A 13,595-nucleotide genomic window follows, 5' to 3' on the forward strand; every position below is an offset into this window, starting at 1 on the left:
AAGGAGAGACTCCTGTGTAACTTATTTTAAGAGACCACAATTATCCTGATACCAAAACCTGGCAGATACCAAAAAAAAACAAAAAACAAAAAACAAAAAACAAACAAACAAAAAAAAACAGAAAATCAAAAACAAGAAAACCCACCTTAGGTCAATATCCCTAATGAAAATTGATGCAAAAATCCTCAATAAAATACTGCCAAACCGTATCCAGTCACATATCAAAAAGCTTATCCACCACGATCAAGTAGACTTTATCCCCAGATGCAAGGCTGGTTCAACATACACATAATTCATCTCATAAAGAGAACTAGAGACAAAACCCACATGATTATCTCAATAGATGGAGAAAAGGTCTTTGATAAAATTCAACATCAATTCATTTCAATAAACTAGGTATTGAAGAAATATACCCCAAAATAATAGGAGCCACTTATGACAGACTCACAGTCAATATCATACTGAATGGGCAAATGCTGGAAGCATTCCTCTTGAAAACCGCTACAAGATAAGGATACCTTCTCTCACCACTCTTATTCAACACAATGTTGGAAGTTCTGGCCAGGGCAATCAGGGAAGAGAAAGAAATAAAGCATATTCAAATAGGAAGAGAGAAATTCAAATTATCTTTGTTTGTAGATGACATGATTCTACATCTAGAAAATGCCATTGACTCAGCCCAAAAGCTTCTTAAGCTGATAAGCAACTTCAGCAAAGTCTCTGAATACAAAATCAATGTGCACAATTGACAAGCATTCTATGCACCAACAACAGACAAATAGAGAGCCAAATTATGAATGAGCTCCGATTCACAATTGCCACAAAGAGAATAAAATACCTAGGATAACAGCTAACAAGGAAAGTGAAAGACCTCTTCAAGGAAAGTTACAAACCACTGTTCAAGAAAATCAGAGAGGACACAAACAGATAGCAAAACATTCCATGCTCATGGATAGGAAGAATTAATATCGCAAAACTGGCCATACTCCCCAAAGCAATTTATAGAATCTACCCTATCCCCAATAAACTAAAATGACATTCATCACAGAATTAGAAAAAGCAGTTTTAAAATTCATATAGAACCAAAGAAGAGGCTGTGTAGCCAGGACAATCCTAAGCAAAAAGAACAAAACTGGAGGCATCACATTACACAATTTCAAACTATACTACAAGGCTACACTAACCAAAACAACATGATACTGGTACAAAAACAGACACATAGACCAATGGAGCAGAATAGGGAGTTCAGAAATAAACCACAAATATACAACCATCTGATCTTCAACAAACTTGACCAAAAAAAAAAAAAAAAAAAAAAAAAAAAAGCAAGCAATGCGGGAAGTACTCCCTATTTAATAAATGGTGCTGGGAGGATGGGCTAGCCATACGCAGAAAATTGAAACTGGACCCCTTCCTTATGCCTTATAAAAAAATGAACTCAAGATGGCTTACAGACTTAAATGTAAAACCCCAAACTATAAAAACCCTAGAAGAAAATCCAGGCAATACCATTTAGGACATAGACACAGGCAGAAATTTTATGACAAACATGCCTACAGCATTTGCAACAGAAGCAAAAATTGGCAAATGCGATCTAATTAAACTAAAGAGCCTCTGCACAGCAAAATAAACTATCTTCAGAGTCAACAGACAACCTACAGAATGGGAGAAAATTTTTGCAATTTATTCATCTGACAAAGTTATAATATCCAGAATTTACAAGAAATTTAAACAAATTTACAAAAATAAAAATTAAAAAGCCCATTAAAAGGTGGACAAAGGACATGAACAGGCACTTCTCAAAAGAAGACATACATGCAGCCAACAAACATGAAAAAAGCTCAGCATCAATTATCATCAGCAAAATGCAAATCAAAATCACAATGAGAGATGCCATATCACTCTAGTCAGAATGGTGATTATTAACAAATCAAGAAACAACAGATGCTGTCAAGATTGCAGGGAAATAGAAGCACTTCTACACTCTTGGTGGGAGTGTAAATTACTTCAACCATTCTGGAAGACAGTGTGGCAATTCCTCAAGCTTTAGAACTGGAAATACCATTTGACCCAGCAATCCACTACTGGGTATATACTCAAAGGAATATAAATGATTCTACTATAAAGATACATGCATGTGTATGTTCATTGCAGCACTATCCACAATAGCAAAGACATGGAATCAACCCAAATGCCCATCAATGATAGAATGGATAAATAAAATGTTGTACATATACACCATGGAATACTATGCAACCATAAAAAAGAATGAGATCATGTCCCTTGCAGGACATGGTTGAAACTAGAAACCATTATCCTCCGAAAACTAACACAAGAACAGAAAACCAGACACTACATGTTCTCACTTAGAGGGAGAACTGAACAGTGAGCACACATGAACACAGGGAGGGGAACAACACACACTAGGGCCTATCAGGGGAGGGCGGGTAGGGGAAGAGCACCAGGAAAAATAGTTAATGGATGCTGGGCTTAATACCTAGGTGATGGGTTGATAGGTGCAGCAAATCACCATAGCACTTGTTTACCTATGTAACAAACCTGCACCTCCTGCATAGGTATTCTGGAATATAGAATAAAATGAAATGAAATAAAATAATATAAAATAAAAGGCAAAATCCAAAATCCTTCAGTGCAGAATCCAACATTCCTCATGGGTCACAAGTTTAAGCTAAGGTCTAAATTACCAAGGAGACTAGACAACAACACTTCATAAAACTTTAAAGAAAATAGTGACTGTAAAAAAATTTTTCACCAAAATGTATGCACGCCTCACATGATGTTTTGATATCTGTTTCATTAAAATTCCTCCATCCTTTGCGTACTGTCTGTAAGATAGGGTCTAGAAGGGCTAAACTACATTTAGCCCTACATTTCCTTGGTACTGTGATAATTTTGTATACGTGCTTGTACCGTGTGTGCATATGTGTATATACAGACATATGTGGTCATACAACTTTGTTAAAACATAACTATCTGTTTATATAAGTTTATGCAGAAAGCAATATCTAAATATATGTTAAAATATGTATCATATATAAAAAGATATATACACAATGCACACATATATGTATAAACATATGTTTTATTCTTGGAATGTCAGTCTAATGATTTTCAACAATGTGTAGTGTATATGTGAAGCTCCATTCTGATTATTCGGTTGAGAATTGCTGCATATGTGTAACATCAACACTAACTATTCCTGTTAGATGTTTCCATAAATGAGTTAAGTTGTATTTTGTTTATTCAAATTTATTTAAGTATTATTTCTTCTATGTTTTCTATTTCCTTAAGATTTTCTAAGGATTCATATTTATGCAGTCTATTTTCATAAAATGTATCTGTATATATGGATGTTTAATCATGTATTAGTTTTTCAACAACAATGGTTTGTAAAAAGTCACTCAAAATGCAGAGGCTTACAATACTAGTATTTATTTTCATGTTCACAGATGTTCATATCAACAATAATTTAGCTGATCTAGGCAGAGCTCAGCTGGGTAGTTTTGCTGTAGGTCGCTGAGCTTATCTCTAATATATGGGGTTTTTTTAATTGGGGTCAAGACTGAAAGAGCAGGACAATTAACAACATCCTGAGGTCAAGCTACATAAGCTTTAAGTCCCAACAGCTCCAACACAAGCACACAAAATATGGGTTTCTTCTTTTACTTTAGCAATTACTCAAGGTTCTAAAACATTTTCTCCAATTAAGTTTCAAGGTATGTGATCATGCCACTGACAAATAATTATGTTTTTCAACCTTCAGCATTAAAAAAGCAAATTTAATCTTAAATTAACTAAAATAATATCAATCATATTGTGTGAAAAATAAAATTGGATGTGTTTTCAACATGTGACTTTAATCGGATTTTCTTAAATTGACATGTTGGATAAACCAACAAAAATTTCTTAGCTGAAGTAAACATTCCCGAAAACATAGCTTCCTTTTTTTTTTTTTTTTTTTTTTTTTTTTTTTTTTTTGAGACGGAGTCTTGCTCTGCCGCCCAGGCTGGAGTGCAGTGGAGTGCAGATCTCAGCTCACCGCAAGCTCCACCTCCCGGGTTTAGGCCATTCTCCTGCCTCAGCCTCCCGAGTAGCTGGGACTACAGGCGCCCGCCTCGTCGCCCGGCTAGTTTTTTGTATTTTTAAGTAGAGACAGGGTTTCACCGTATTAGCCAGGATGGTCTCGATCTCCTGACCTCGTGATCCGCCCGTCTCGGTCTCCCAAAGTGCTGGGATTACAGGCTTGAGCCACCGCGCCCGGCCAAACATAGCTTCTTAAACCTTCAATAGATCATCTGTTATCTTATTAAAATACGAATTCCCATTCAGTTGATCTAAGGTGGTTTTGCTATTTTGAATTGGTAACATGCTTTTAGTGTTGCTACCGGGTTCTGGACAAATGATGAGTAACAAGGTTTTTATATTAAACAAAAAGAATACGAATGTTATATCTGTGTGTATACACACACACACGTATATATATGCAAGCACATATAAACAAATGAACACATACATATGTATGAACATATTTTATTTATGGAATGTGAACTTAATGATTTTCAATAAATCAATATTATACATATAAAATCCCCCTCTGGTTACCTATCTATACGCATTCACACACAGAGATACACACATATATAAACACAAACACCCACACATACATATTCTATATATAATATGAATATATTTTATATATGATATATAATGTATATAAAATATGTATATATAATATATGAATATTATATTATATATAATATACTATTATACATTATATACATCTATTATATATGTTTATATAATGTTTTCTTTTTTTCCCCCTCAACTTTTAGTTTAAGGTCCAGGATACATGTTCAGGTTTGTTACACAGTTAAATGTGTGCCGTGGTGGTTTGCTGCACAGATCATCCCGTCACCTCAGTATTAAGCCCGGCATCCATTAGCTATTCTTCCTGATACGCTACCTCTCTTCCTTCCCTGTGTCCATGTGTTCTCATTGTTTGGCTCCCACTTATATGTGAGAACATGCAGTGTTTGGTTTTCTGTTGCTGCCTTAGTTTGCTGAGGATAATGGCTTCCAGCTCCATCCATGTCTTTGCAAAGGACATGATCTATCATTGTTGGGCATTTGGGTTGATTCCATGTCTCTGCTATTGTGGATAGTGCTGCAATGAACATACACATGCATGTATCTTTATAGTAGAATCATTTATTTTCCTTTGGGTATATACCCAGTAATGGATTGCTGGGTCAAATGGTATTTCCAGTCCTAAATCTTTGAGGAATTGCCACAGTGTCTTCCAGAATGGTTGAGCTAATTTATATTCCCACTAACAGTGTAGAAGTTTTCCTACTTCTCTATAACCTTGCCAGTATCTGTTGTTTTTTGATTTTTTTTTTTTTTTTTTAATCTGAGAAGGGATATCGTTCTGTCACCCAGGCTGGAGTGCAGCGGCACGATCTCAGCTCACTGCAGCCTCTGCCTTCCAGGTTCAAGCAATTCTTGTGCCTCAGTCCCTCAGGGAACTGGGATTTCAGGCATCCACCACCACCTCTGGCTAATTTTTGCATTTTGAGTAGAGATGAGGTTTCACCATATTGGCCAGGCTAGTCTTGAACTCCTGACCTCAAATGATCCACTTATCTCAGCTTCCCAAAGTGCTGGGATTACAGGTGTGAGTCACCATGCCTAGCTTATTGTTTTCTGACTTTTTATAATCGCCATTCTCACTGGTGTGAGATGGTATCTCATTGTGTTTTTGGTTTGCATTTCTCCAATGATCAGTAATGGTGAGCTTTTTTTCATATGATTATTGGCATCATGTATGTCTTTTTTTAAAGAAGTGTCTATTCATGTCCTTTGCCAGCCTTTTAATGGTTTTTTTTTTTTTTTTTTTTTTTGCTCTAAATTTGTTTAAGTTCCTTAGAGACTCTGGATATTAGACCTTTGTCAGAAGAATAAATTGCAAACATTTTCTCTCATTCTTAATGTTGTCTGTTCACTCTGATGATAGTTTCTTCTGCTGTGCAGAGGCTCTTTGGTTTAATTAGATTGCATTTGTCAATTTTTGCTTTAGTTTAAATTGTCAATTTTTGCTTTTAGTTTAATTTTGTCTTTTGTCATTTGTCAATTTTTGCTTTTAGTTTAATTAGATCACATTTGTCATTTTTTTTGTTGCAAATGCTTTGGGCATTCTCGTCATGAAATCTCTACCCATGTCTATATCCTAAGTGGTATTGCCTAGATTTTCTTCTAGGGTTTTTAAAGTTTGGGGTTTTACATTTAAGTCTGTAATCCATATTGAGTTCATTTTTGTATAAGGTGTAAGGAAGGGATTCCATTTTCTGCATATGGCTAGCCAGTTCTCCCGGCATTATATATTAAATAGGGAGTACCTTCCCCATTGCTTGTATTCGTCAGGGTTGTTGACAGATGGTTGTAGGTCTCCAGCATTATTTCTTAGTGCCCTATTCTGTTTTCTGTGTCTCTTTTTGTACCAGCACTATGCTGTTTTGATTAATGTAGCCACGTAGTTCTATTTATCATATGACTAAATATCATTTTCTTGCTATGATTTGAAACTTACTCATAGTATATGGAAGTACATCCAAGTGTATTCTGAGGCCATTACTTCACTGACAAAATCCTGAGAGTTGGGATATGTGACCACACTAGGATGTCACCTGTCACTTCCCCATCATCACTATCATTCTGGAAGCACATTTGCCAGAAATCCTTTTCCTTCTCTGGTTTTTGGTAGAGTTGCCCAGTGAGGGGCTCGCCCTGAGATTGAGAAGTAAGAAGGGGAAGATTCAACACTATTCATCAACACCTGCTGCAAGACATTTGGACAGAGGTGAGGACTGCAGAAGCACCTGGTGAAGTCCTCCAGGCAGCTGAGAGCATCAACACCCCCACCCATGGGCCTCTCAGAAACATCTAAAGACGACATGATTGGCAATTGTACCTTCTCTGTCAGATGCATTCTGGATTCTGGAAGAGAATTCCTCTTTTCTGGTATTTGCGTCTTTGACTACTGTACCCGCAAGCCTTTAAAAAGCTATAGTTTAGATTCTCACACCTTGTGTTAAAAAAAAAAAATCCTACTTAGATTACCTAGAGTGGCTCACTTTTGCTGTATGAATTCCAACTGATGGCACAACTCAGACTCCTCAGGTGTAATCCTTTCTTCTCAATGAAGTCAGGAGAAGCATTGTCCTGTCTGTGCTACTGGGGATTAGGACAAAGAAAGACAGCTATGAGTAAGTGGGCCTTCACGGCTCTTTTACAAAAACTCTCCAGTGACCTTCAAAGTGCGACTCTGATTTGAGAAACACTCTCAGCAGGTGGAGGCACCAGAAGGGGCATCTGGGACCACTGAGCCTCACACATCTGCTCTCCTGGGTGATTTATGTTATGACTTGTAACACTGTGAGAGGGAAATTATCATAGTGTTGACAGTAATATGTTGCAATATCTTCAGGCTGCAGGCTGCTGATGGTGAGAGTGAAATCTGTCCCAGATCCACTGCCACTGAACCGAGAGGGAATCCCACTTTGCAAACTGGATGCAGCATAGATCAGGAGCTTAGGAGTTTTCCCCGGTTTCTGCTGATACCAGGCTAAATAATTGCTAATGCCCTGACTTGCCCGGCAAGCGATGGTAACTCTGTCTCCTACAGATGCAGAGAGGGAGGATGGAGACTGGGTCATCTGGATGTCACATCTGGCACCTGAGGTTGGAAACATAAAAATAAATATTCATACTATTAATCATATTATAGGGAAGTTTCCATGAAGAGCCAGTCTGTACCGAACACACTGGCTGAGTAAATTCCTGCTGTTCTCCTTCCTTACCTGGGAGCCAGAGCAGCAGGAGCCCCAGGAGCTGAGTGGGGACCCTCATGTCCATGCTGTGTCCTGACTGGGACTGACTCCTGCACAGGGTGTGACTAGCCTATTAAGACGTCTTCAGGGCAGGGGGGCTGTGTTCTGGGAACATGCAAATCAGCAGGGGATGGGGCAGGCTGGGCCCAACTGCATGGCTGGCAGATCTCAGTAACTCAGCACAGGGGTAGTGTCCCCAGCATCCCAGGTCAGACCAGGGCAGCACAGATTTGTCTGTAAATAAGTGTTTCTTCCTGGGGGCTCTTTTGTTACAAAAAACTTTTCTGAGTTAATTGTCAAAATTTGAAATATTCCTGAGGACTAGATGGAGAAATATATTTTATTCGTGCATGGAGATTATTTTTAAAAAATACAATATGCACTCAAATGGAAGAAAGCACTTTGTGATGTACTTACAACACTTCTGTTAGCATGAAAGTATTCTCTTTCTGGAATGGAAATTAAATAGAAAATGTATCCAGATTGCAATCCCTGTCTACACGCTATCCTTTCCCTTTCATTGTACTGCTGCTGACTTCCAATGGCCATCTACACCCCTCACTGCTCTTTCTGAAGCTGGAGAAGGCAGCTCTGCCTGCATGCATAGCAGACCACAGGGGCTCAAATGAGCCTCTCTTTGGACAATGTTATGATTTTCCTGTGTCCCTCAAAACCCATCTGTTGTTAAGTTCATCTCAATGCAATGGAAATGGGAGGTGGGGCCTAATGGGAAGGGTTTAAGTCATGAGGTCTCTGCCCTCATGAATGGACAAATGCCACTCTAAACAGGGCTTGTGCTATGGATAGAACTGCAGTCCACTCACTCAGTTCAGTGAGATGAGATATTCACACCGAGTTTGCAGCAGGAGAAAGGAAGTGATTGTTTGTCTATAGGACATCAGGTAAAGAGAATCTGGCAACTAAGACTCAAATCCTGGCCTCACTGATGGCTTGCAAGTAAGGGTTTTATAAGGTAGGAGTAAATTTCAGGAAAGTAGAAGTTACAGGTAAAATTGAAAATTAATACATGGAGGTCACATATTGGTTTTGGCCTGAAAGGGCAGGACATCTTGAAGCAGGGGCTTACAGATGAAGGGTAGATTACAAGATTTCTAAATTTGCAATTGGTTAAGGAAGAAAAGCTTTGTTTAAAAATTTGGGTTCAGCAGAAGAGAACATTAGCTCAGGTTTATGGATATGACTTTTACCAGGCCCCTCTGTAAGATATTTAGAACAAAGCACCATGGTCAGAGCTCAGTCCCCAGTTCCCCCTTTTGTGAGGTCTGTGTGCTGGCCTATACATTTGGAGGGGGTCTTGTTTTCTCAAAAACACCTCAGAGACATATATTACAATGTCATCTTCAGTTTCAATAGGGGAACTCCCCATCCTGTGCGTCTAACTTATTTGGCTATTGTTTTAGGCTATTACTTCCTTGCTTATCATGTTACTTACTTACTTCTTAAGGCTAGGTAGGTGCTTGAAATTTCCTTTGAAGAGACTCAGGATTTTCTATTCTTTCCGTTCTTGGCATTTTGGGGTTGCAGGTTCCTGAGAGTGAGTCCCTGCTCTTTCCCACTTGTGGGAGTAGACTTTCTCTCTCTCTCTTTTCTTCTCTTCTATCATGTAGGCCATGGACTTCCTTCCTTCTGGAGGACTCAGGATTCATAATGCCATCTTGAAAGCAGATAAACTGAACCGTAATCTGACAGTACCTTGATCTTACACTTCCCATCCTCCAGAAGTATGAGAGAATAATTGTCTGCTCTTTATCAATTACAGTTTCAGGCATTCTGTTATACAAAGACACAACAGACTAACCAAGGAAACCATCAACAGATGAGAACAGGAGTACGAGTATACACACCCGAGCTCTCTCCTCTTAAATGGAATAGCCCAGAGGCATTGTCCCCATGCTTCCACATGGGATGGAGCTTCAGTCATCCTAAGAGTTAGGTGGCTTTTGGGGGAGACTTTTTACACCCATCCTCTATTTCCTGCTACACTTTCCTCCTCCCCTCCCAGTGTAAATAGGCTGCCTGCACACAGTTCCTTCTTGTTGGTGCACCCAGTTTAAGGTGGAACAAATCCCTATTCTTGGAAGAAGGTATCTCTGCTCTAAATTCTTATCACTTTTCCTTTCTTGGTGCACAAGAATATCCAGTAAGCCCTTAATTTCCCTTCACCAACTATCTTGGATTTGATTTATGCAGTCGATTTCTTCTGACTCACAAAACAAAAGGAGCCTTTAAAAACATCTACACACAGCCAGGAGCAGTGGCTCACACCTGTAATCTCAGCATTTTGAGAGGCTTAGATGGGCAGATTGCTTGAGCCCAGAAGTTCGAGACCAGCCATGGCAACATGGTGGCAAAACTCCATCTCTACGAAAAACACAAAATTTAGCCAGGCTTGGTGGCATGTTCCTGCAGTTCCATTTATCAGGAAGCTGAGGTGGGAAGATTGCTTGAGCCCAGGAGGTTGAGGCTGCAGTGAGCCGTGATTGTGTCAGTGCATTCTAGCCTGGTCCACAGAGTGACATCCTGCCTTAAGAAACAAAACAATACAAAAAATTCCGCAATGCTATATACCATGAATTCCACACTGGAGGCAGTGGAATAAATAGGTCAGAGGGTTCCCAAGTTTCAATTTTTTTCCAGCTCTCTTGCCTCATCAATCGGCCTCATGACTTTTTTATTTTACTTTGAGAACAGTTGTGGAAAATCACAAGTGTTGTTAAAACAATAAATATTACACATTTCAAAGACATTCATGTCCTCATGTCTGAAACCTATGAATGTTACCTTGTATGTTCAAAGAAATTTAGCAAATGTGATTAGATTAAGGCTTTTGAGGACAGGAGAGGATCCTGGATTATCTGGGAGAGACAGCAGAATCACAAGATCCTATAATAGGGAGGGAGGAGGGTAACAGCGAGAGAGCAGCTGGGACTATGGAGAGGGATGCATGAGTAATGGGGGATGAGGCTATAGAACAGACAATATTGGGGCATCTTGATGAGGAAAAGCAGAAAATCAGATTCTCTTCCTTAGGAACCTCAAGAAGGAATGGAGCCCTACTGACTCCTTAATTTTAGCTCAGCGAGACTTCTGACCTTTAGAGCTATAGGATAATAGATTTGTGTTGTATCAATCCAGTATTGTTATGGTAATTTGTTTCATCAGCAACAGAAAACGAATGCAAGAGGAAGAGATGGCTTCAATCTTTCTGAGTGCATGGCTGTCCTCTGTTCTCCAAAATATTTCCACCTTGCTATCATCTGCTGTCAATTTTGACAAGAGTTGGAGAACACTATATTGTAAGGGGAGGTAGCATCAGAGTTCTTCTAAGATAGAGAATTTCTAGGGTCAAATCCCTTGATTAGCTCTTGTACAATATGTGTATCTGAGAACCTAGGGGTCAGCTCTCACAGCAGATGAGAAAGGCCAGGTTGTTTGTTTTCATGTTTGGAGGGCAAATTAAATTTGCATGACACAATCTGAGAGGGAAGAATTGAGTCAGAGAGACTGAAAGAGAAAGAGGTATTTTGGAGGTCGAGGGAATCAAGATGTGTCCCAGCTCTGAAATCTAAAATAAAGTCATTTGCAGTTTGTGGAGGCTCAGAGAGACTTGTGCTTTGATTAGAAAACTGCAAATAAAGCTAATTTAAGATTAAGGTGAGCACAGCGTGAGTCAGAGGCCACAGGGGGCTGTGGATTCCACACTGTCCTTATGGTTTCTTCTCCCTTCGTACAGGCTGTGGGCTCTTCTGTGAGATGAAAGTGGTCACATGGAAGGAACACACTAAGGTCAGATATATGTAGATTCAAATCCCAGCCCAGCCCACGCTGACCATGTGACTGTGCAAAGCAACCATGAGCTCTGATAATTGTTTTTTTCAGCTGTGCAATGCAGCCCTGTGAACACCATGGAGTGTCCTGAGCGTTGAACCAAATAATTCACTTTGAAATGTGTGTGTGTGTGTATAATACATATATATGTGTGTGTATATATATGTGTGTGTGTGTGTATATATATATATATATATATCTCCAGTCCCTTATTTTATGCACTCTTGAGTATCATAGCATAAAGAGGCTGTGCAATATGTTAGTAGCCAGATGTGATTTAAAATAAAATTTTTCAATAGTTATTAAAATCAAACAAGTGCCTGACTGTAGGCAGTGGGGCTCATTGTGTGTTATTTTCACCATAAAATCTCCCACCAACATTTATGTGTAGCATTTGAAAGATAAGATTACAGTTGACTATAACATCTTTAGTCTGCGTTTTCCCAGAGCCCATTTGGTTAGTATCCACTCTTGGGTTCCTAAGGCTAAGGCCACAGGTCTGAGTCTTAAGTCCTTTCTTCCCACGCTAGAGCCTTTCCTAAGACTTGGTCTGGCCTCCTCCATGCTGGAAATCCAGACCCACATTCCACTTACCCTCCTCAGAATCCAGAACTAACACTCTGGAAGCCTTTCTTTGTAAATCTTCCAAATGCAACCTCTGTCAGGAACCCTGCATACAGGGTAAAAGTGTAAGAGACCAAAGCCATGGGGCAGGGCCTGGGATTCTAGGCCAGCTCTCCTCAGTTCTGTCCTCACTGATACCAAGTGGCGGGGACCCTGCTAGGCAAAGGAGGGAGGGTCATCAAATGTCTCCAGAGTATTTACTCAGCCAGATTCTGTTATAGTTAGAAGGAAAAGAAGCATATGCTAAATAAATAAAAGTAAATTATTTGTACCTGTATATATGTATTTGTAACATACTTTATAAATTAAATATATATCTATGATATTTCAGATATAAGTTGTATTAATACATTTGTATATACTGTGCATACATAATAAATATAATATGCCATTTCATGTAAATAAATATAATATTAATTGTTGTTATAAGGTATGGTTTTAAACTTTGATAAGTTGAGCTTCAACATGAAAAACCAGCAATGGTGCCCCACCCCATGATCCCTTCCCCACTACAGATCCCAAAGGTGAGGAGGCTCAGGACCCCCCTCATTTCCTTGCTGGGTCAAGCACTGACTCATAGATGGCTTTGGATGCTGAGGGATCCAATGGGAGTCTGGGGAACATAAAGCAGCAGGTGTGAAGGAGGTAGGGAGTGGGCCTCGGCTCCCGGTAGAGGGATGTTTTGTGCCCAGAGCTTACCATGGACTTTTCCTCCCGTGGGCCCCTGGTGGACAGAGCAGCAAATGTGGTTCATAGAATTAGGTCATGTGTGGCTTATAAGACAGGATTACAGGGGTGATCACAGGACAAAAGCACCCCATGGCTCGTTAGCAGCCTCCCCTCTGATTGGAGCCATATGGGATCTCTCTGCCCAGCTTCTATGGCTCACCCAGCTGCTGAGACTCTGTTCAGAATGGGTCATTTCTCCCCCATACACAAACTTCTGAATACTTGTAATTTTATTGTCTGTTATCCAAGCACCACAATTTGTTGACCATGATCTTTCCAAAAGGATTCATGGAGTGAAGTAAGAACTAAGGTGTCAATACTGTGCCAGGATGTGAGAGAAACAAGGATCGCATTCTTGAAGACAAGGGCAGCCCATGTGTGAGGTGAAGATGAATTGGCCTCATAAATTCAGAGCAGGATGTGGGAGAAAACACATTGACATTCTCCACTCCGTGATGCTCACCAGATGCACTGGAAGTTCCCATA

General features: G+C 39.5%; 1 protein-coding gene and 1 gene segment (V, D, J or C); both read right to left on the bottom strand.

Moving 5' to 3' along the window:
* The window catches only part of LOC104681473, a 195,738-nt gene that overhangs the window by 17,672 nt on the left and 164,471 nt on the right, over positions 1-13,595 (bottom strand). The window lies entirely within an intron of this gene.
* On the bottom strand, positions 7,431-7,961 carry LOC104671914. The segment is given in 2 exon segments: positions 7,431-7,753; positions 7,878-7,961. Coding segments are annotated over 2 exon segments (378 nt in total).

This window comes from Rhinopithecus roxellana, chromosome 17 (assembly GCF_007565055.1).
Source record: "Rhinopithecus roxellana isolate Shanxi Qingling chromosome 17, ASM756505v1, whole genome shotgun sequence".
In the NCBI taxonomy this organism is placed as follows: domain Eukaryota; kingdom Metazoa; phylum Chordata; class Mammalia; order Primates; family Cercopithecidae; genus Rhinopithecus; species Rhinopithecus roxellana.